At 37.8% G+C, this 19389-nt stretch overlaps 6 protein-coding genes and 1 pseudogene across 7 annotated transcripts; 4 read left to right on the forward strand and 3 right to left on the reverse strand.

Moving 5' to 3' along the window:
* Positions 1 to 46: 46 nt before the first annotated feature.
* Positions 47 to 1538, forward strand: LOC133837451 (peptide chain release factor 1-like, mitochondrial). Its single transcript, XM_062268227.1, has one exon. The coding sequence runs from the start codon at positions 315 to 317 to the stop codon at positions 1494 to 1496; it is 1182 nt and encodes a 393-aa protein (XP_062124211.1). The 5' UTR covers positions 47 to 314; the 3' UTR covers positions 1497 to 1538.
* On the reverse strand, positions 1501 to 2400 carry LOC133837459 (exosome complex component RRP41). Its single transcript, XM_062268238.1, has one exon. The coding sequence runs from the start codon at positions 2307 to 2309 to the stop codon at positions 1560 to 1562; it is 750 nt and encodes a 249-aa protein (XP_062124222.1). The 5' UTR covers positions 2310 to 2400; the 3' UTR covers positions 1501 to 1559.
* Positions 2401 to 3217: 817 nt separating this feature from the next.
* LOC133844562 (uncharacterized protein C19orf47) lies at positions 3218 to 5245 on the forward strand. Of its 2 annotated transcripts, none has more exons than XM_062278621.1 (4): positions 3218 to 3372; positions 3427 to 3876; positions 3942 to 4568; positions 4630 to 5245. In XM_062278621.1, exons 1-4 carry the CDS (start codon positions 3354 to 3356, stop codon positions 4959 to 4961), a joined length of 1428 nt encoding a protein of 475 aa, XP_062134605.1. In that variant the 5' UTR covers positions 3218 to 3353; the 3' UTR covers positions 4962 to 5245. The 2 variants fall into 2 exon arrangements, with proteins under 2 accessions (XP_062134605.1, XP_062134610.1); XM_062278626.1 differs by having other exon boundaries at positions 3945 to 4568.
* Positions 5246 to 5497: 252 nt separating this feature from the next.
* Positions 5498 to 6928, reverse strand: LOC133844575 (RNA-binding protein 33). The gene has a single exon (XM_062278639.1). It carries the CDS (start codon positions 6194 to 6196, stop codon positions 5648 to 5650), a length of 549 nt encoding a protein of 182 aa, XP_062134623.1. The 5' UTR covers positions 6197 to 6928; the 3' UTR covers positions 5498 to 5647.
* A 2321-nt stretch (positions 6929 to 9249) lies between these two features.
* Positions 9250 to 9795, forward strand: LOC133837695 (uncharacterized). The gene has a single exon (XM_062268548.1). The coding sequence runs from the start codon at positions 9250 to 9252 to the stop codon at positions 9793 to 9795; it is 546 nt and encodes a 181-aa protein (XP_062124532.1).
* Positions 9796 to 11035: 1240 nt separating this feature from the next.
* On the forward strand, positions 11036 to 12005 carry LOC133850696 (protein Mabiki-like; annotated as a pseudogene).
* Positions 12006 to 15560: 3555 nt separating this feature from the next.
* On the reverse strand, positions 15561 to 17740 carry LOC133850758 (protein Mabiki). Its single transcript, XM_062286943.1, has one exon. The coding sequence runs from the start codon at positions 16718 to 16720 to the stop codon at positions 16007 to 16009; it is 714 nt and encodes a 237-aa protein (XP_062142927.1). The 5' UTR covers positions 16721 to 17740; the 3' UTR covers positions 15561 to 16006.
* Between the last annotated feature and the right edge of the window lie 1649 nt (positions 17741 to 19389).

Here is a 19389-nt window from a genome sequence, read left to right on the forward strand (position 1 = left end):
AATATATTTGCAACTAAGTTATATTCAAAATAAGCTTCAAAGCTACAATCATCGAATTCTTTTTAATTTTCTATTCAACAAGATTTGGTTTATTATGCTTACATAATGGTCTTTAATTAAAACCCATAAGAGCAAGATAGTGATGTACCGTTATTTAGATTACCATGAAATTTAGTATATTTATTTATAAAAAATATACCAGCAATTAATAAACACTTCAGAGTGCACACTTACAAACTCTGAGTGATACACACATTTTGTATCTACGAGAAGTTTTCTACTATCAAATATTATTTAACCAATTATATTTAAGAATGTTTATTCGTAAATTGTTGAATGTACGCTCACAGTGTCATCTTAATCTCAGACGGTGGGCCAGTTCAGATCCACTAAGCTTTAAGAATGAGAAGCTACAATCGTACCTTGAATCGTTACGCCAAGAATATTACTCACTTCGAGTAAATGCAGCCGGCAACAACAATTCACGCCTTGCTCGATTAGATGGTGTCGTCAATGCACTGGAACAGCACCGAGCATTGCAGCGTAACATCACATCAGACGAGGACATGGCTGCGGAGAAGGATGAGGATATGCGGGCACTGATGCAAGAAGAAAATAATGTGTACACCGATCTGTTGCAGAAACAGGAAGACGCAATGCTCAAGGAGCTACTAACTCTCTCAGATGATAAGTTGTATCCGGCATTGATATTCGAGGTTAATGCTGGTGCCGGCGGGCAAGAGGCCATGCTGTTTGCCCATGAACTGTACAACATGTATATTAGCTACTTTGATTACATGGGCTGGCAGTATGAAGAATTTGCTCACGAGACTACAGACATTGGAGGCCTGCGGCATGCTAATCTGCTGGTCTACGACACTGAGGCTTATCAGTGGCTGCGCTACGAGGCGGGAGTGCATCGGGTGCAAAGAGTGCCGGCCACAGAAAAATCTGGACGCATTCACACGAGCACTGCTTCCATTGCAGTCATTCCTAGGCCAGCTGATGCTCACGTCCATATTGCGGAGAGAGATCTTAAGATTGAAACAAAGCGCGCGAGTGGAGCGGGTGGACAGCACGTAAATACTACCGATTCGGCGGTGCGCATAGTGCATTTACCTACGGGTTTGGCTGTGGAGGCTCAATCTGAACGCTCGCAGCTCAAGAACAGAGAATTGGCCATCAAGCGACTGCATGCCAAGCTTATGCAGCAGCAACTCGAGAGCGCAGAGGCGAGCACACAAGCAACGCGCAAGGCTCAGCAGGGCAATCAGAATCGCAATGAGAAGATTCGTACATACAATTTTGTGCAGGATCGTGTGACAGATCATCGAGTGCAACATGGCGGCACACAACACAATTTAAGTGGTTTCCTTGATGGCGGCCAACAGCTAAGCGGACTTATTGAACGCCTCCAGCTAGAGCATCGCCAAGCCAAGCTTGTGGAGTTGTTGGAAACGTGGCAAGCGCCTAATCAGTCTGCCGATAAGAACTGAAACATTGTCTATATACTATTAATTAAATTGTTCGACGATTTATTGGTTTTATTTAATTTATTTTTAACACACACGCGCCCAGTCGGCAGCACTGCCTATATGTATGAGATGCTCCTTGACTGCCGCTTCCAGGATATCTCTGATTTCCCGACAACCCGCCATGGCTGTCTCTATAACCGTCTCCAGCTGGTCAATGTGAAACCGTTCGCTCATCTCCATGAAAGCAATCTTCTCGGCGCTGGGCAGAGCAGCTATTGTTAACTTCGGACCACCGGAAACCTCCTCGACATGGGAAATGTCCGTTAGCGGAATGTTGGACTTGCTCAATGATGCTGTACATGCAACAACGAACTCGTTTAGACAAATGCCCGCGTCGATCAAGGCCAATGTGGCCGCATTTAGGGAGACAGCGTAGTTGGCACCATCTGCTTGCAACACTTCTACATATATATCGATTTGGGATCGTGGATACAGTTCGGATTTAATTGCGGCGCTTAACGCTTGTTGCAAATACATTTTGAACTCCTGTGATTTCCGATCCCCGCGTGGACGATTCTTGCGCTCCGAGGTGGAGAAAGTAGCCTGACTATATTGACAGTTGATGATGAGCTCATTTCCTTCGGTCTTCTTTGCTTTCGCCTGATGTGGACCATAGACGGCAGCAAGAACCTTTGTGTTGCCCTGCTCCATATAGGCGCTGCCATCGGGCTGCTCAAAAACTCCTAATTTGCACCTAATATGTCGTAGTTCATGTGGGCGACGACCGTCAAGTCGCAGACCCTGTTCACTAAGCAACTCCAGTCGACCAGACATCTAATGTTACGTATTTTAATTCAAAACTAAAACAAAAGCGGCACGTGCACAAGAATTGTTTACCCTGATTCGACAAATAAATATCGTGACCCAGCTGTTTTATACGTAATCGATAAATTGAATATATACTTATCGAGAAACGGTCACTGTACAGTTGACTGTTTCGATTCAAGTAAGGCATTCTAATTTAATGCAAATATTTTCTTTTAGCATTCTGGAATTTTTCTACGACTCATCAATGTAATACTTGAAAGCCGAAGTTGAAAGGCATACATTTAATATCGATTCACTCACAAAGTTTGAAATTCACTTGTTATGCCCCGTTTCCACAGCCACTCATTCTACAGTTTTTTTAATTTCAATATTTTGGCGAAGATTTGGATGAAGTGATGGGAAATGATAAGCGACAATCTCACACATTCGTTGATACATATATGTATGTGGGTGTTTTTTCACAGACCTCTGTCGAATTTTCTTCTCCATGACATTGCTGAAGATTTATTTTAAAAAGCAAAAAAAAAATTTTTATTTATATATTCATACCGTGGCGCACTTAATTGTCAGCTGATTGTTGAGTGGTGATCTCTTTTTCGTTGTCATATCGATAAAATATCGCGTGACTACCCAAAAAGTGCTTTCGATATTTGTATGTTCGTTATTGATACTTTCATGTAGCTCGTAGAAGAACGTAGAAGAACCGAGTTTTTTTTTCTAATGGCGCTTTGTGCCCCATTTCCACTGCACCAAGAAACCGCGATTCTTTTCGGTTATTTTTCATTCAGGGCAAATGTTACGTTCACAAGCATGTTTTTATCGCATTTTATTTTAAACTCAGTTATCTTTGCCATAAATTCTGCTAAATGCTTTAATAGTTTATCGATGTTTGCGAAAAATAGTTATATTTTGCAGACTAAAATATCGATATTATTGGTGGTATCATCGAAGCAGGCCCACCTCTAATTATATTAGTCTGTTTATGTGAGGAAAATAGAAAAAAATAGACTTATAAAAATAACAGGATAACTGTTATAATCACGAAAAATCATGTCAAAATCCAGCGCAGGTCTGATTTTTGTGACTTTCAACCAAATAAATACTAATCTTTGTGAACTTACAGCACGATGGGTGAAATTTTTCAATGCCGGAGGAATTCCATCGCCAGCTGCGGCAAGCTATGCTCATATATTTGTGGAGAATCGCATTCAGGAAGACATGCTACTTGATCTAAATAAAGAGTATCTACGTGAAATGGGCATCACACCTATGGGCGACATTATTGCCATATTGCGACACTCTAAACAAGTGAGCGATCAACATGCCCTAGACAAAGTTCTAATACCAGAAACACCATTGTCCAAGCCGAAGGCTAAAGGCAGTGTTACCATAGCTTCCAAAGCACCAAGCGGCAAATCTCCATCTGCCGTAAGCATCGCTTCAACAGGTACAGCCACACCACCAACTAAGCCTGCACGTCGTGTACTTCCTGAGCATGAGGGCAAATATAAGGTCACTCTACCGTCTGGAACAACAGAGCGCAGCAAACAAATTTTGGCCAAGAGGGAGCAGTGTATGTATCCGTCTGTCTATAATCATTTATACTTTCACTAAATTAGTTGTCGTTTTAATCGTTAGCAGTATATTCAGATCGGGTCAGCAGCACAAAGAAATCGGATGTGTTTGCGCGATTGCACAAGACTAAATGTGATGATGATTCTCAGGAGGGCATTGTATCCAGCAGCGGCGAAAGTAATGTTCGTGTCCACGTCACTGGAGCACACAAAATATCCACTCCGAAAGTAGCTGCGACCTCGAGCAATAATTCGGTATTTGCACGGCTTGGCGGAAAGCAATCTTTCGATGCAGTACAGCAGAACACAGGACTTGCCAAGGAAATTAAATCGATTTTAAAAAATACTCAAGGCAATCTAAACAGACACTCTTCGGCTATAGTCAAGGCTAAGAACACGTCCACACCTGTCAACCGTCTGCCACAACAAAAGGTAATGCTGGTGCACAAGGTGCCATTAAAACGCGGTGATGATAGTGACGAGAGCATGGATGATGACGAAGATGATGAACTAGATAGTGTAATGAGTGGTGATGTAAGCGATGCTGAATGTCAGGATGTGACAATTCCCACTGAGAAAATTGTCAAGTTTGCTTCTACAGCAGAGGTACGAGAAATTGCCCCTCACGCGTCCTACAAGTCACGTGGTAATAGCAACTTTGCACGCAATATAAAATCTCGATTGGGCATAGGTAAGTTTGTAAACTTTCTACTCACAATGAACATAATTAATTTCTATTACTGCATTCATAGTTTCCAAGTTGCATGCCGTACGCAAGACATACAATCTTAAGGCTTCGCCGCCCAAGAAAGCAGGAGTCCGTCTTAGTCCTGTTAAGGGAAAAGCAATACGAATGCGTAGTGATGAACTACTCACACGACAGGACACGCTGCCTGTCCACAAGCGCCTGGGCAACACAGCAGCTGCACCTGCCAAATTACCGCCACTTCAGCGTGCCCAGCAGCGTGAGCAAAAGCCCAATTATTCGGCACCCCGACGTCACTCAAGCATGAATGCAGGATCGAAGCCACGGTCTCAGCCAAATTCTGTATTCGATAGACTCGGATTCAATAACTCTCTGTAGACTTGTAAGTCAAACCTTAGTAAATGTTTAAGAGTTCTGTTTAGTTCGGTTTAAAATTAAATACATATTTGCAATCAATTAATATATCGAGTTTCCAAAGTTCTTACATTTTTTTTGTCGCTGATTTGAGTGCAACCAGAATTTCTAGTTAATTAACTTATAAAATATGTAACTATTTAAAAAATCAATATCCGAACAATCTTGTGTCTATGAATTTGTATAGATAAAATTGTAATGCCATATCGAGTCCTTTCCGCGAATACAATTAAAGCGCAAAATTCAAATTTTACAGCAAATTTTATATTTCGGATGTTGATTGGTGGTGAATGATCATGTTGTTTGATTGATATAGTAGTTTTATATGCTACTACGACGATTCGTCACCAAAATGATTTATTTTCAAGAAAATAATTCTCGATTATCATACGTGAAAATAGTTGTTTTTCCCAAAAGTCCTTTATTCAGATAAAATATTATTTTTGTTCTTAGTATATAAAATAGTTTTTTATTTGGTTTTTCTTGAATAGCAATCATCAAAATATTTTATGTACAATTTATAAAGTCTATGTAAGTATTGTTTATTTATATTTTTTTATATTTTATGGCACTTAAATTACTATATCACTGGTTGCTAGGCAAATCACCGTCTTGGGGGATGAAGTTACCCCGTTTTATATTTCATTCACCTACATCATGGAGTACAGGGCATTGCGTAACTCTGTTGGCCAGGTATTTGCATCGGGATTGATGCTAAGCATTTGACGTATTTGGAGTACAGCGCGTTGCTTTTGTAGCACGTAAGCCAAGGCCTGATGGTTGATCACGGGTGTTGGCGTCGGCGTTGGCGTTGGGGTGTTCGTGGGAACATAAAACTGCGGCGCTTGATATTGATGGAGATGTTGTTGGTAGTTGTACTCTGGATATACTTGTGTCTGGAAGTGCTGCTGTGGCTGCAGTTGTGGAGGCGTTGTTGGTGGAGTGGGTGGGAGTTGATGCTGTGGGTGCAACTGTGACTGCAAATGCGGTTGTTGTAACTCCTGGCGACGTTTACGCGGTGTATTCTCGCTGAGTGCGTATGGACGGAAAAGTGGAGCTGCAGTTGGTGGCACATCATCCTTACTGATACGTTTGCCAAATTTCTTATGCTTGTAGCAACCCATATTATACTTTTCGTTTTCCGACTCAATTACCTTCGCGTTTACGTTGTGTGGATAATCCATATGTGAGGGTGCCATCTTCTTGTGTTTAGATTGTGTATACAATTTCGAGATGTTGCTACGTTGATGTTTGTCGATTGACTGTGCTCCTTCTGCTGCGCAACTGCTGCTTATATAGGGGTCTAGTCTCTGGTCCAGTCCACACCGATGTAGGCAGTCATTCTACCTGAGATGCCGAAATTATCATTAAGGTGCGCTGCTGCGACTTGTTTATGAGAAAAACTTCGTTGACAAAAGGTTTGCATTGTCATAAAAAGAAAAGGATTTGTTCCAGAATATTTCAGTGGGTTCATCTATTGTACGTCCCTACCTGCTAGCTCAAAAAATCGTATGCTCAAGTCCTTTGTAATTAATTTTTCATTTGCTCAACAGTTCTTGGCTCGCACCTACACGAAATATATTTTGTGTTTCTGCCTGGTCTGCCTGTGGCTCATTTTAAATTTTCTGGTATTTCTCCAGAATTCTGTTTCACTAGAAGACATCCATTGGTGCAGCGCCTGCGCCTGTGTCTGCGCCCGGAATGTTCTTTGATGAGGTCCGTTCCCATTGCACTATCCAATATTTCTATGGATTCTTATCTCGCTTACCGTTAATCTGGCTCATTAAGTTCCATCCCATTTCAGAGAGCCAGAGATATGCAGAATCTCGACTCTGCTTAGTGGCAATGGACAATTGAATGGAAATTTATTGGGATTTCCCTGAAGTATTGCGTGTGTATTAGTTTCTTTAAGGAAACCATTAAACTGAGTTGGTAAGTACTATATCTTTAAATCTACAGATTTCAGCTGACTCTTCTTTCTTTTCATATATTTCGGAAATTTATTGATACTTGTTTATATTGAATAGTTTGTTTTTAGAAAACGCATTGGAAATTATAGGATTGATTGGGAAATTCATATTTTATTCTCATTTAAATTGTTTGATAGTTGAAAGCTCTCAGCCTAACGAAGATTTAATATTCTATTTGATGAGAATTAAATTTGTCGTGATTTATAACTTTTGATACTGGTCGATACTAAAAAATAGATCAGATTTAATTATAATTCGTTGGAGACTTAGAGGACTGCAACATGAAAAATGAAAGCTTAGTTGTAATATAGAATTTAGTTGATCTCATTTCATCTCAAACTATAGCTAATTGTTATATTTCTGATGAATCATAACCAAACAACTTTCTTGTTAAAAAAAATGTTTATAAAAGTAATAATAAAATAAACAAATTCCCAGTCTTTTTTAACCGATCTTTTTTATTAAACCATTAAACCCGATTTTCAGTGATCATCAGAAACAGCTCCTCCAAGCAAATTGTTTCACAAATCAGTCTAAGCAATATTTTTAAAAGTGATCGCTCACTTAAATGTAACATGTAAAAAATACAATATTTCTAAAAAGAAGAAAAAAGAAAATTTAACAACAATCTCGTGCAAACATTTTGCATTTATATTTATGATTTTTTACATTTGCTCAAATTAATAATGCAGAATAAATTATTTAATTAAATACAAAATTTTTAAATATTATACACCACTTTCTCTCTTTAACAAAAGTTAAATACCCCAACTAGAATTTAATTAAGGTTCGTAAATCGAAAAGGAATTAAAAAGAAATTTAATAAATGCATATAGATGTACATATATGGTTTGATAATGATTTTGTTAGGAGATTTATTATTTTATACCATCATTATTTACTATAAATATAGCGATAGAAATAATTGTCGTGATGATATATCGCGTGCAAAAGAACTTAAATTCAAATTGAAAATAAACGACGCAACATTTTTAAATCAAATAAAAGACATTATAAAGGTACATCTATATAATATTTAATAATTTAGTAAACTAATATATTTCTAAAGGTCTAGTTAAAATGGGGCAGGAATTTAATATGTCAAATTACAAATTCATAGGCTCTTAAAGATTTCAAAGAAAAGATTTAGACGATGTGTAATAATATCAATTTAACGTGAAAGTCAATATGTGTTTCATTCATGGTATTTTCATATTATACAAAATTGTGTCCATTAAAAATGGTATGAAGGTATAAAACCCAGAAGAAAGCATTTCCTGGTAGTTCTTTGATGCTTGAACTACATTCTTTTTATCCATTCCTCTTCTTCAATCTCTGAACATTGTAAAAAAAAAAACAATATAACAATTTTTCATAAAACGCATAACAAGCAAGAAGTGTTATTTCTTGACTCAACATTCGTAGAGGACTTGACTCAAGCCCTCTTTAAATAAATCCGCATAGCAAATGACGATGACGGTAGTGACTGCATAAATCAATGGACAGAACAGGGTATTGAATGAAAAATCTAACATCCTTGTGATCGCACACTCTTAACATGGAATGGAGGATGGCTACATATACGAATGCATACATACATATGTATGTAGTACAGACTTATGTATATCGAGAAGTACTTGCAGCAGATTTGAGACACCTTGGGAGAACTAACATTTCAGCTGGCGACGAGATCTCACAAGCTGAAGTCATAAATGCTTTGCGGATCGTCTGGAACAATAAAACTTTTCAGGTGTCACAATGGAAGCCGAACAATGAGCCGGCTGTAGACAGCATAGGCCATATGAGCGCCAGGATTACGGAGACTCTCGACTTGGGTTTTTGGTCTGGTCGAGGTCTAGACCTAGGTTGAGGGCTGCTCACTCAACAGGTATTTCCAGTGAAAATCACTAGCAAAATGTTAGCCGTTAGCCGAAAAAAGGACAACTGGTTTATGACGCCCGAATAACAGCAGCCGGCGGATTAGCCATGCCAGTGATACAAACTACCTGATTTTGGTCTCTGCGCTCTGGACAACAAACAAACTCATACTCACAGGTAGATTGCAGTAGGGTGATTAGTTCGAGGTGCAGGCACACGTTCGAATGAATGAAGTTGATTGGGAAATACCTGCAGAGGGATTGGTGGGAAACGCGTTGGATTGATGAACCATTACCTAATGTTGCATAAAAGATTATGTCGAGCACAATGGCTGCACAGTCGGCAACGCGACAGCAATCGAGAACAACACCAATTGCCATTAGGACATGGATACTGCTAGCACAATGAACAACATCAATGCCTCCAGCTATGAACACAAGAAGTTCACACTATTAAAACGTAAACGCGATCAGGACGAAGACGGTGAATCAGATGATGTGATTTTTGTGTCGGAGCTGCCCGCCAAACGTCGCTTCTTTCGCCCTTGGGTGGATGAACCACAAGCAACTTCCCCAGAACAGCCAGCACAAAAGACAGCTCCCACTACAGTGGCGACCACCTATCATGCCAATATGGTGCGCTCCCAAAGGCCATGTGTGCGCAGCCCGAAGGCGCAACAGCGTCGTGATCGCAACACATTGGCTTGCCTTCTGAGCCGGCGAGCCAGAATGGTCAAGGAAGTCGCCATGGATCAGCAGTATAAGCAATTTAAACAGCAGCATGAAATGAACATGGAGCAACAGATCCGACTGAGTCTTTACTATGTGCGAGCTCTGCAACAGGCAATGGCCTCATCACAAGCTCCTTTCAGTTTCAATTACCGTGACCAGGTGCAGCACTGTGGACAACCTGAGCACCAGCAGACGCATATAACGAAGCGATCGCACTGATCTTCACTTGACAAATCGAAGGATTAATTTGATTTTAAAATGCCTCCGTTCTAAGGCATTCGCCTTGACGCTCGCTTGACTATTCCTTTACATAGTTATTGGAAGTGTTTAATTAGTTTTTAATTAGTTTTACTTTTTTATTAAGTATTTTATTGACACTGTAAATACTTTAAAGTTTTTATTTACCCTTGCTGTTGACCAATAATAAATTATTATGAATATAACATTATTTATTTTTTAATTACCTTTTTTGAAAAAGGTATTATGGTATTTTGGTTAGGTCGATGTTTGATTAGACCAAATAATCTACGGAGAATGTGCATTAACGTTGTTGTATCAAAAAATTTTTAGTCGTAGAGAGATCAAAATATTTTACATTGGTACAATTCGATTCCATTTGTCTTAGTTGAAAAACGCATTTGAAAGATAGAAAAGTTAATTCTTGTCTTTAAATTTCCTATTGATCGAGCTGCGGGTGGTAACTTATAAATATTGGTTAAGAATAAATATGCCGTTAGTCTCAGGTGTCCGACAAATTGATGACTTGCATCTTAAAATAAAAATATGAATGAATAATCAAAAAATTCGCGTCTATACCTTTGAAACTAGTTTTGTTTGATACAACAAGAAAGACTTCTGGGGTTAACATAGTAATTTAATTTCTCACAACTACTCAATTGATCATAAATAGACGTCATTACAATTTCAATTACCTTACAGTGTTAAGTTGTTATTGTTACAAATTGAATATTCTAAATTAAATATCCATAATATTGTCAGGTTACTGACAACACGAAATGAAATCACGGCTAATCGCTTGGTGTGTAGATTTAATACGATTTGAGTTTAAGTTCAGAGCAGCTCTTAGCACTTGATATCGTCGTCGCCCGAATAGATCCGATGAGAGGGGGAAATAATGTAGACCTACTCACATGTAATGGAACGTGAGTCTTGACTTGAACGTGATCAATAGCAATACCATATCATCACGTGAACTTCTGTGCACAATTTCAGAACCTATACTTACGACTATTTGAAATGCATATGCAATATTATTTAATAAGTGCAACTATACTGTAATAACTAGTTTTATGAGCAATTAAAAATTAGATTGCTAAGTTCAATGCACAGCTATTACAGATCATTTAAAGCGATGTAAAATGTGTTGTATATATCTTTTTATTTCTTCATGATAGGTAAGGATACTTTACAAATTCCTAGAAATTACGGTAAAAAACACATGCATCTCCTGACGGATCACAAACCAGTAATGGCGTCAGCTAGGCCTCAGATGCTATCGTGATGGTCGAACTTTCCAGTTCCGGTAGACGCGACGTTATTTGAAGATCACAGGTAGATCAGGATAATTAGCGGCTATGAAACGATTTGTCAAAAACAACGATTAGTTAGGTAATAAATATTGCGTTAATCCCAATGCCGATCCCGACCTAAAAGGGGCTAACTACCTGCGACCAGAGAATCTGTACAGTCGCTGGCATATAAACAGGATATCAACCGGACGACAACATCATTCCGACATTGAACGTCAAAGCATCAACAACGTCATCTACCAACCGAGAAACAATGGAGCACCACAACCAGAAATTGAACGCTGACAGTTATCTGCATAAGAAGTTCACATCGCAGAAACGCAAGCGTGATGTGGATTTAATTCTGGAGCAGAACAAGGAAAATATTACGCAAGATGCACCAGCCTGCAAAAGACGCCAGTTAAATGGCTTTTTCCGACCTTGGCTGGACAACGAGCAGAATATTGAAGCCAGCAACCAGAAGACCATCCCCACACCAAACCCACCAGTGAGCAGCACATATCACGCCAACATGGTTCGACGTAACCAGACACCACGCCAGCGCAGTCCACGGGAGCAACAGCGTCGCGATCGCAACACTTTGGCATGTCTTCTGAGCCGACGAGCCAGACAGGCACAGGACGCCCGCATGGCAATGCAGTATGAGCAATACCGTGCCCAGCAAGCTGCCATCTTGGAGCAACAGGTCCGCTTCAGTCTCTACTATCGTCATCTGTTGCAGCAGGCGATTTTCCAGCCAGCTTTCAACGCTTCTGGGATTGAGTTACCCCCCACAGCAGCAAGAATTTCTACAGCAAATGGCGTTGTCACAGCAATTGATGATCTTTGGTACCCATCAATGAGACAAGAGTTGAACCCAACTTGAATTAAGTACCGTGACAGCCATGTAATGTGATTTAGTTATTAGTTTAATCTTAGATTATTTATTGTTGACATTGAAAATAAAAATATCGCATATGAAAATATATATTCACCGTAATTATTTACTTAATACTGCATTGTAACTTATGCACTTACTCGTACATTGGGTAAAATGAGAAGCACATTGAGAAAGTTTTGCTTGTACAAATTAATGATATCATCAAGATATAACTGATACGATTTGGGCATGTCTGTTAAATGCTTTAAATGTAGTTAGCGACGTTTTTATAGTAATTGACTATTAATTGTAAATTTGTTGATCGGTTGTAATTACAGTAACATTTATAGCAAATTTAGATCGCATGACATGATAAATTTCTTAATGTTGCTGATCAAAGATTAAAGCTAATTTAAGCTAAGAAAATTAATTATTCCGACATTTGAAAAAAAAATTTTATTAATACATGCTACATACTAATATTACTCTTGTCTGTGCATTATTTCATAATTTACTCTTCATAGTTATTTGTCAGGGTCAAGCTTAAACGAGTAAGAAAGCTATAATTAGTGTGCTTGACTGTGATCTACCCACTACGCATTATTTTACAACTGTTAGAGGTATTCGAGTATTATTAGTAGCACTTCGAGCTCTTGTGCCTACTAGTATATAATATATTGTATATATTTACGAACATATATTAAATAGTTAGAATAGCCTTCTAACCGATGTAAAGATCTTAGAAAACGAGCTGCAGTAAAATTGCAAAACCCCGACAAACAATAACTTGAGCAAAAAGTGTAGCCTAAATTGCAAGAGGAAGACACGCATGTAACTTCGACTTCATGTGCTTTAAAGTGCGAAAAGCTCAAGTTCAACTGACTAAGCTAAGCTGCGCTGAGCTGAGCTAAAGTTTTGCAATCATAAACATTGGTACTCGTATCTGTTGTTCATGCTGTTTTGTGTGAAAATTGTGTGCAGTTTTCAATGCTAAGCAAGAAACCGGAGAGCCACGATATGTGCAACAAAGAAATCAGTTGGCATTTAACGCAAATTGTGCATTAGTGTGCGAGTGTATGTGCAAGTGTAAAGTGGTTTATTGGGTTGCCTTTGCCGTTTGTCGACGGAAATATTTACATTGGGTTTTCCACAAGCTGTTTGTGCACTATTCGTGCTCCATAGGAAGTTTGGAGCATTATCAACTGGCCCACAATGAAAATTAAAAGTAATTTGCTGCTCGCCGGTTATGCAATGCCAACCAAGAAACAAACTAAAGCAAAAGCTTTGGAGTTAATTACCAACTGATGGATTTCGTGGGTTCGGTCTAGTCAACATGAATACTTGAGTTTAATTAACTTTAATTAACTTTTTGCGGTATTTAATGTACATATCTATATATTGTACACTCTCTGCTAGTTGTTGTAGGCAGCACAGTTGAGTGCACTTTACTTGAGCCAGATTCACTTATACCTTAGCAACTGTAGTCAATATGGGAACTTCCTTATGAACGGGCGAGTAATCATTTTAATCGAGTTTTGTCTGGCTCATTGAACCATTGATTTTCAGTTTAACTTGGCATTGTGTAATAATTAGCGACAGTTTGCATCAATTTCCCAGACTTTGAGGAACTCTTTCAAAAGTCAGAAGAATAAATAGAATAAAAACAAGTAAGAAAGCTACAGTCGAGTGTACTCGACTGTGAGATACTCTCTACCCATTTTGAATAAACGAAATATTTTGCGGTATTTTTCTTAAAATATACAGAATATACTGTAAAATACTAAAAATATACCAAACGGTAATACCAAATACCAAATAATATCGATATAGCACCGCATTCAAAATACACTATATACGGCACAATATACCAGATTGTCGGCCAAAGCAACTAAGACCCCCAGTAAGTAGGCGTTTTGCCCATACAAGAGTATTTCTTTAATAACTTTGACAATTTTTATCTGATCACAACCAAATTTTCAGGAATCTATATTATACTATAGTAGTTATTGTATATATCAAAATTCGTAACTCCAGCTTTAAAATTACGCTTGTTACTCGATTTTTTTGATTTGCGGGGGCGGAAGTGGGCGTGGTAAAAATTTGAAACAAACTTGATCTGCATGCAAGCATAACAAATGCTGTCGAAAAAAAAAATTATAGCTCTATCTTTCATAGTCTCTGAGATCCGGCGTTTCATACGGACGGACGGACAAACGGACGGACACACAGACGGACATGGCTAGATCGTCTCGGCTGTTGACGCTGATCAAGAATATATATACTTTATAGTGTCGGAGATGCCTCGTTCTACCTGTTACATACATTTCCTGCCGGCACAAAGTTATAATACCCTTCTATACAAATTTGTATACCCGCTACTCAAGTGTGTAGTACAGGAAAAAGGATGGATTATTGATCCTATATCTGATGTATTCTTGATCAGCGGCAACAGCTGTAACCATGTCCGGTCTGTCATTATGAATACCAAGATTTCAAAAACTTTAAGACTTATTATTTAACAACTCTTATTATTGATCCACCCCCACTTCCGCCCTCGGAAATTGAAAAAAATAGCAAGCATAATTTTACAGTCCTTATAATTACTGCCGGCCTCAACAGTCGGTTTTAATGGCTTTGTTGACAAAGTGGTATATTCTTCTCTATTGTATACTAAAGAAAGCAGTAGTATGCCAAATTACCATATACAAATTTTGGCAAATATGTTCATACGTACATGTATAGTATTGTTTTCGAATATTAATCTTTGAGTTTTTCCATTTTTAGAGAAATGGATAGCGAGTATCTGCATCTGCGTCAGTATCTTTCTTATTTGTTTTTGCAGACACATATGCTACACGCGTACAAGAAAAGGAATATATAAAAAAGACAATATCGGAAGTAGTAGTTATAAAATATGTAATCTATTGTTATTATTAGATTATTATTAGCTAAGTAGGTTTGAAGTTAAGTTTTTAGGATGAAAATAATAATAATGATAAAGTCATATAAAATTCGCAAAGATTAATTTTTTCTCCATGTACGATAGGAATGTAAAAAAGAGTTAGCGTAGAAGGGACTGCGAAGTTATGTAGTAATTCCATAGTAATCATAATTAAATGATTTAAACCTTTTGCACAACGGTCTTCTACAGAAACTCAAAACAAACAAATTTTATGAGGCATGACTTGGTGGTTTTAATGTTCATTGCTTTGTGGTAAGCTGAATAATTTTTATACCCGGTACCCATAGGAGAGAAGGGTGTTATAACTTTGTGCCGGCAGAAGGCTCCGATAAAGTATAAATATTCTTGATCAGCTTAAACAGCCGATAGCCACGTCCGTTTGTGAATCTGTCTGCCTCTCCCACTTTCGCCCCACAAAGAAGGCGTAGTTTTTGTGTTAGCGTAATTTTAAGTTCGAGTCACGATTTCGGCAACGCGCAATAAAAACCTCAGTTTTTATATTTCCTGAAAATTTGGTTTTTGGTAGATTGTAAATTGTAGAAGTTATTTAAAAAGGCATTTTATTTGAAAAGAAACGATTGTTGCAATCGGGTCTTAGTTGCTTTGGTTGACAATGTGGTATGCTTTATTATCCATGGTGTATTTTCAATATAATAGTATATTGATATATGAACCGTGGCTATATTTGAGTATTTCTCAATATATTAATTCAGTATATTTAAAGAATAATATTGCAATGTTTCGCTTTTATTGAAAATGGGGCGGGTATTTCACAACCGAGCTTACTTGACTGTAGGCTTCCTCCTTGTTGCACCTAATATTAAGAATAATTTATTATCTTTGGACATTTATGTGCATCGTTTATGAAGTTTATTACTTTCAGATTACCGAGCAGAAAACACACACATTTTTATTGTATTACTAGATTTAGCTTGAGCTTTTTATTTCTTAAAGAAATTATGCGTTAGGTAGAATAACTTATCCGATTCTAAGCCACAAATTAAAAATAAGCTTTCTAAGATTATTCACTAATAATAAACTGTTACAGGATAAGATAAACTAACACTGCTCCCCCTTGATACCGTTGATGAGATAGTCGATACTAAAATTCTTGTGAGGCACAGCAACTGGGGCTTTAGCAGGAACGGGAGAGGCAGTTTGATCAATCTTGACCATTTCCGAGAGATGCTTAAAATAGGCTTGGGCTCGCATGCTCTGCTCAACAACCTTGAGATGTTGCAATTTAAACTCCTTGTACTGTTCTTCGACCACAAGATGCTCCAGTTTTTTCACTCGGCGGCTGGTGCGGCAGGCGATCGTGTTCTTATTACGACGATCCTGGTCCTTGGGCGAGCGCTCTTTTTTCGGAAATTTTCTCACCATATTGCCGTGATATTTGCAAATATCTCGCATTTTTTCCGAGCTGATGGTATTAGGCAGTGAGTGCGAGGAGGATGCTGATTCAGATCCAATGGAGTTATCGCAAATTGTGCTGTTCAGACGGCGACGTTTCAGCAGCGAAGCACTATAATTACTGGAGCACTGACTGCTGGTATCTTCCTCTTCCAGGTGACTGGAGCGTGAGAGCAGTTCCCGTTTGATTACTAGATCGATGTTCGTCTCCAGCCGACGTTCAACCTTCATGTCAAACTTCTTGTGGCGATAGCTTTGCATTATGTAAGTTATGTTCTGGATTTTCTGATAATAGCTAATGGTCTGCTTCGATTGTTGGCTCGGAATCGACTGATGTCCTGTGAAGCTGCGAGGCGTCATTTATATTGAGTCCACAGCGCCGAACATCGTGTTATCATTCGCTTATCCGCGCTCATTTATGATCTTGTTTACATAAAGTCTTCAGACTTGCAAAACAAAAACAAAGCCATAAAATCAACTATCATATTCGCGCATGCGCCCGTTCGACCTACAGCGCGTCCCTCGGGCTACCTAAGCCGATCACCAGCTCGTGAGCACAGTGCCGTTATTCGTCGTGTATAGTCCGTTGCCTGTCACCCATCATCCGTCACCCGCTGATAAGCCTTTTGTGCGTGCATGTTTATTCTTGCGTTTGTTGGTGTAAGAACAGGCCTCTACTTCTACTATAGAAATCGAACTGAAAGTCTTGAAGTCTTGAAGCATGTTCTACTCCCCTAGGTGGCAGAATGCGCGCCCTTTATTTGTGTTTCATTCAATTGTCGATTGTTTTGCTTGCAGATAATTTCCACATTTTTGTTTTTCACATTGTTGCAGTCTGAGTCAATAGCTGTGTGTGCCACTGCATCGACATACGCAAAGCAGACGTACGCACAGACACACACAGACAGTGTTTTCCTATTCAATTCATTTTTCATTTGTATTGTTCAATTTTTGGTTTTACTCGCAGTATTTGTGGCTCATTTGTCTGGGTTTGCTTTTTGTGCTCCGACTCGAATCTGTTGCTCTGATGATAAGATACTCATTCGACTTGCCGCACTCTGCATTGTTTGTCTACTCAAAAGCAGACACGGAGACAGAGGCTCTTCTTGGAAATGTCATTTTCGATGCAGCCAGCTTCTGATATTGATAAGATGTGCAGTAACTTCTTTTCGGATTGCAAAGGGTCTCAGACTGCACATTCGAAAAACAGATAAGTTGTTTCGGTGCCTTGAAGTATCTCCAATCAAGACTTTAGATTCAAAAAAATTGGTTGCAGATAACTGAATGGTGCACTTGTCCGTATTTACTGAGGGCTCTACGAAAAGGCATGATCATTTCAGAAATCATGAAATAGCTAAAAAAAAAAATATCCGCTTAAAGTTATATTGACAGCCAATTCGATACACATTTTTATATACATTTTATAATAACTTTGTGCCTGCAGGAAATGTATGACATCTCCGACGATAGCCATGTCTGTCTGCCCGTCTGTCCGAATTAACACCTTTATTTATAACCGCGAATTTTCGTATAAACAATAATACCCATAGTCTTTATGATTCCTAATTTTGGTTGCAATCAGATAAAAATTGTTTAAGTTACTTATGAACGACTCTTGTTTGGGCATAAACTCCTACTTACTGTGGGTCTTACTTGCTTTATAAACTCCTACTTACTGTGGGTCTTACTTGCTTTGACTCACAATCAGGTATATTTTGCACTATTTTATATTTATATTTTATTTATTTATATATTTATATTTTAAATGTAGTACTATATCAATATACCAAATATAGTATTTGGTATTATCAATGGAATATTTTAAATATAAAAGTATGTTGATATATTAACCTTGGGTATATTTTTAGCATTCTTACAATATATTAATTTGGTATATTTTAAAATTAAGAAAACTATGTTTTATTTTTATTCTAAATGGGTAGCGGGTATCTCACACCTTTCTTACTTTTTATATATACATTTTGTTAGTATTTATATATTTGTGCATAGAATTAAATGTCAGAAATATCCAATTGTTTTCATTAGGCGCTGGTACTTACAAAATCCCGATCATCAAATATGCATTTGTAATTCAAGTAAATATTTAAATGAATTTAATTAGTAATTCAGAGCCTGAAAGGGAAATCCAGAAGCTGTGCAGAACCGATTGCAATCCAATTGACAGTATAATAACAATAAATGTGAAAATGAATATCGTTAATTGTCACGTGGCAAAAAGTTGATCTGCTTATGGATCAAAAGGTGCGGATAAAGTACTTCCTCATCCATACCTCTTCACTCATCTATTTATATATTTCGTTCAGACAGCTTAATAATAATAGTGTTTATTAACTGATATTATATTTCAGCTCTTCAGAAATTGTGCTTTAAATAACCCACTAACCTACGGCGCTTTCGTTCAGTTTTGCTGCTTGTTAATTAACTCATTAAAGCAAACAACTTTGAAATAGCCATTAAAATAAGCTAATAATAGGTGTTTTTTTTTTATAATTGTTAAGAAGTTGCTGCGTCACTTAGATTTCACATCAAAGATTTGTTATGGTTAGCGCTATTCAACAAACTAACTCCTAAAAGAAACGACATTCAAGTTTCTATGAAATTGTATTAACATAAAAGGGTTAAACTGCAAGTTAACCAATAAAGTGGTTTAGTTTTCTTTTTAGTTTGTTATTTTCGGTAATAACACAATTCAAACAGTTGACAAATAATATTTGAATAATACAAATTAAGCACAATCAAAAATATTCAAAACCCAAGTTTGTTGTATAGTGTTATCAGTGATACACTAAGAAATTCAGTGAATGACAGCCCCTGATTTGAATACTGTTCAAATTGGCTTTAATTTGCACAGTTCTTAAGTGTAGACATGGAATATTGAACCCAAGTAATAGTAAATGACTTCTCACTAAAGAGAAACGATAATAAGTACATCAGCTATTTGAATTGTAACCATATGATAGACATCTCAAGTCTTACAGCACTTTAGAAAGTATATAGTATTTGCTTGT

The sequence above is a fragment of the Drosophila sulfurigaster genome, chromosome 2L (genome assembly GCF_023558435.1).
Source record: "Drosophila sulfurigaster albostrigata strain 15112-1811.04 chromosome 2L, ASM2355843v2, whole genome shotgun sequence".
Lineage (NCBI taxonomy): Eukaryota > Metazoa > Arthropoda > Insecta > Diptera > Drosophilidae > Drosophila > Drosophila sulfurigaster.

Coding starts and splice junctions, on each gene's coding strand:
- LOC133844575 (XM_062278639.1), bottom strand. CDS start 6,196: ATGGCACCCTCACATATGGATTATCCACACAACGTAAACGCGAAGGTA.
- LOC133837695 (XM_062268548.1), top strand. CDS start 9,250: ATGAACAACATCAATGCCTCCAGCTATGAACACAAGAAGTTCACACTA.
- LOC133850758 (XM_062286943.1), bottom strand. CDS start 16,720: ATGACGCCTCGCAGCTTCACAGGACATCAGTCGATTCCGAGCCAACAA.
- LOC133837451 (XM_062268227.1), top strand. CDS start 315: ATGTTTATTCGTAAATTGTTGAATGTACGCTCACAGTGTCATCTTAAT.
- LOC133844562 (XM_062278621.1), top strand. Junction 3,877..3,941: donor TTTGGCCAAGAGGGAGCAGT/GTATGTATCCGT, acceptor TTTAATCGTTAG/CAGTATATTCAGATCGGGTC. Junction 4,569..4,629: donor AAAATCTCGATTGGGCATAG/GTAAGTTTGTAA, acceptor CTGCATTCATAG/TTTCCAAGTTGCATGCCGTA.
- LOC133837459 (XM_062268238.1), bottom strand. CDS start 2,309: ATGTCTGGTCGACTGGAGTTGCTTAGTGAACAGGGTCTGCGACTTGAC.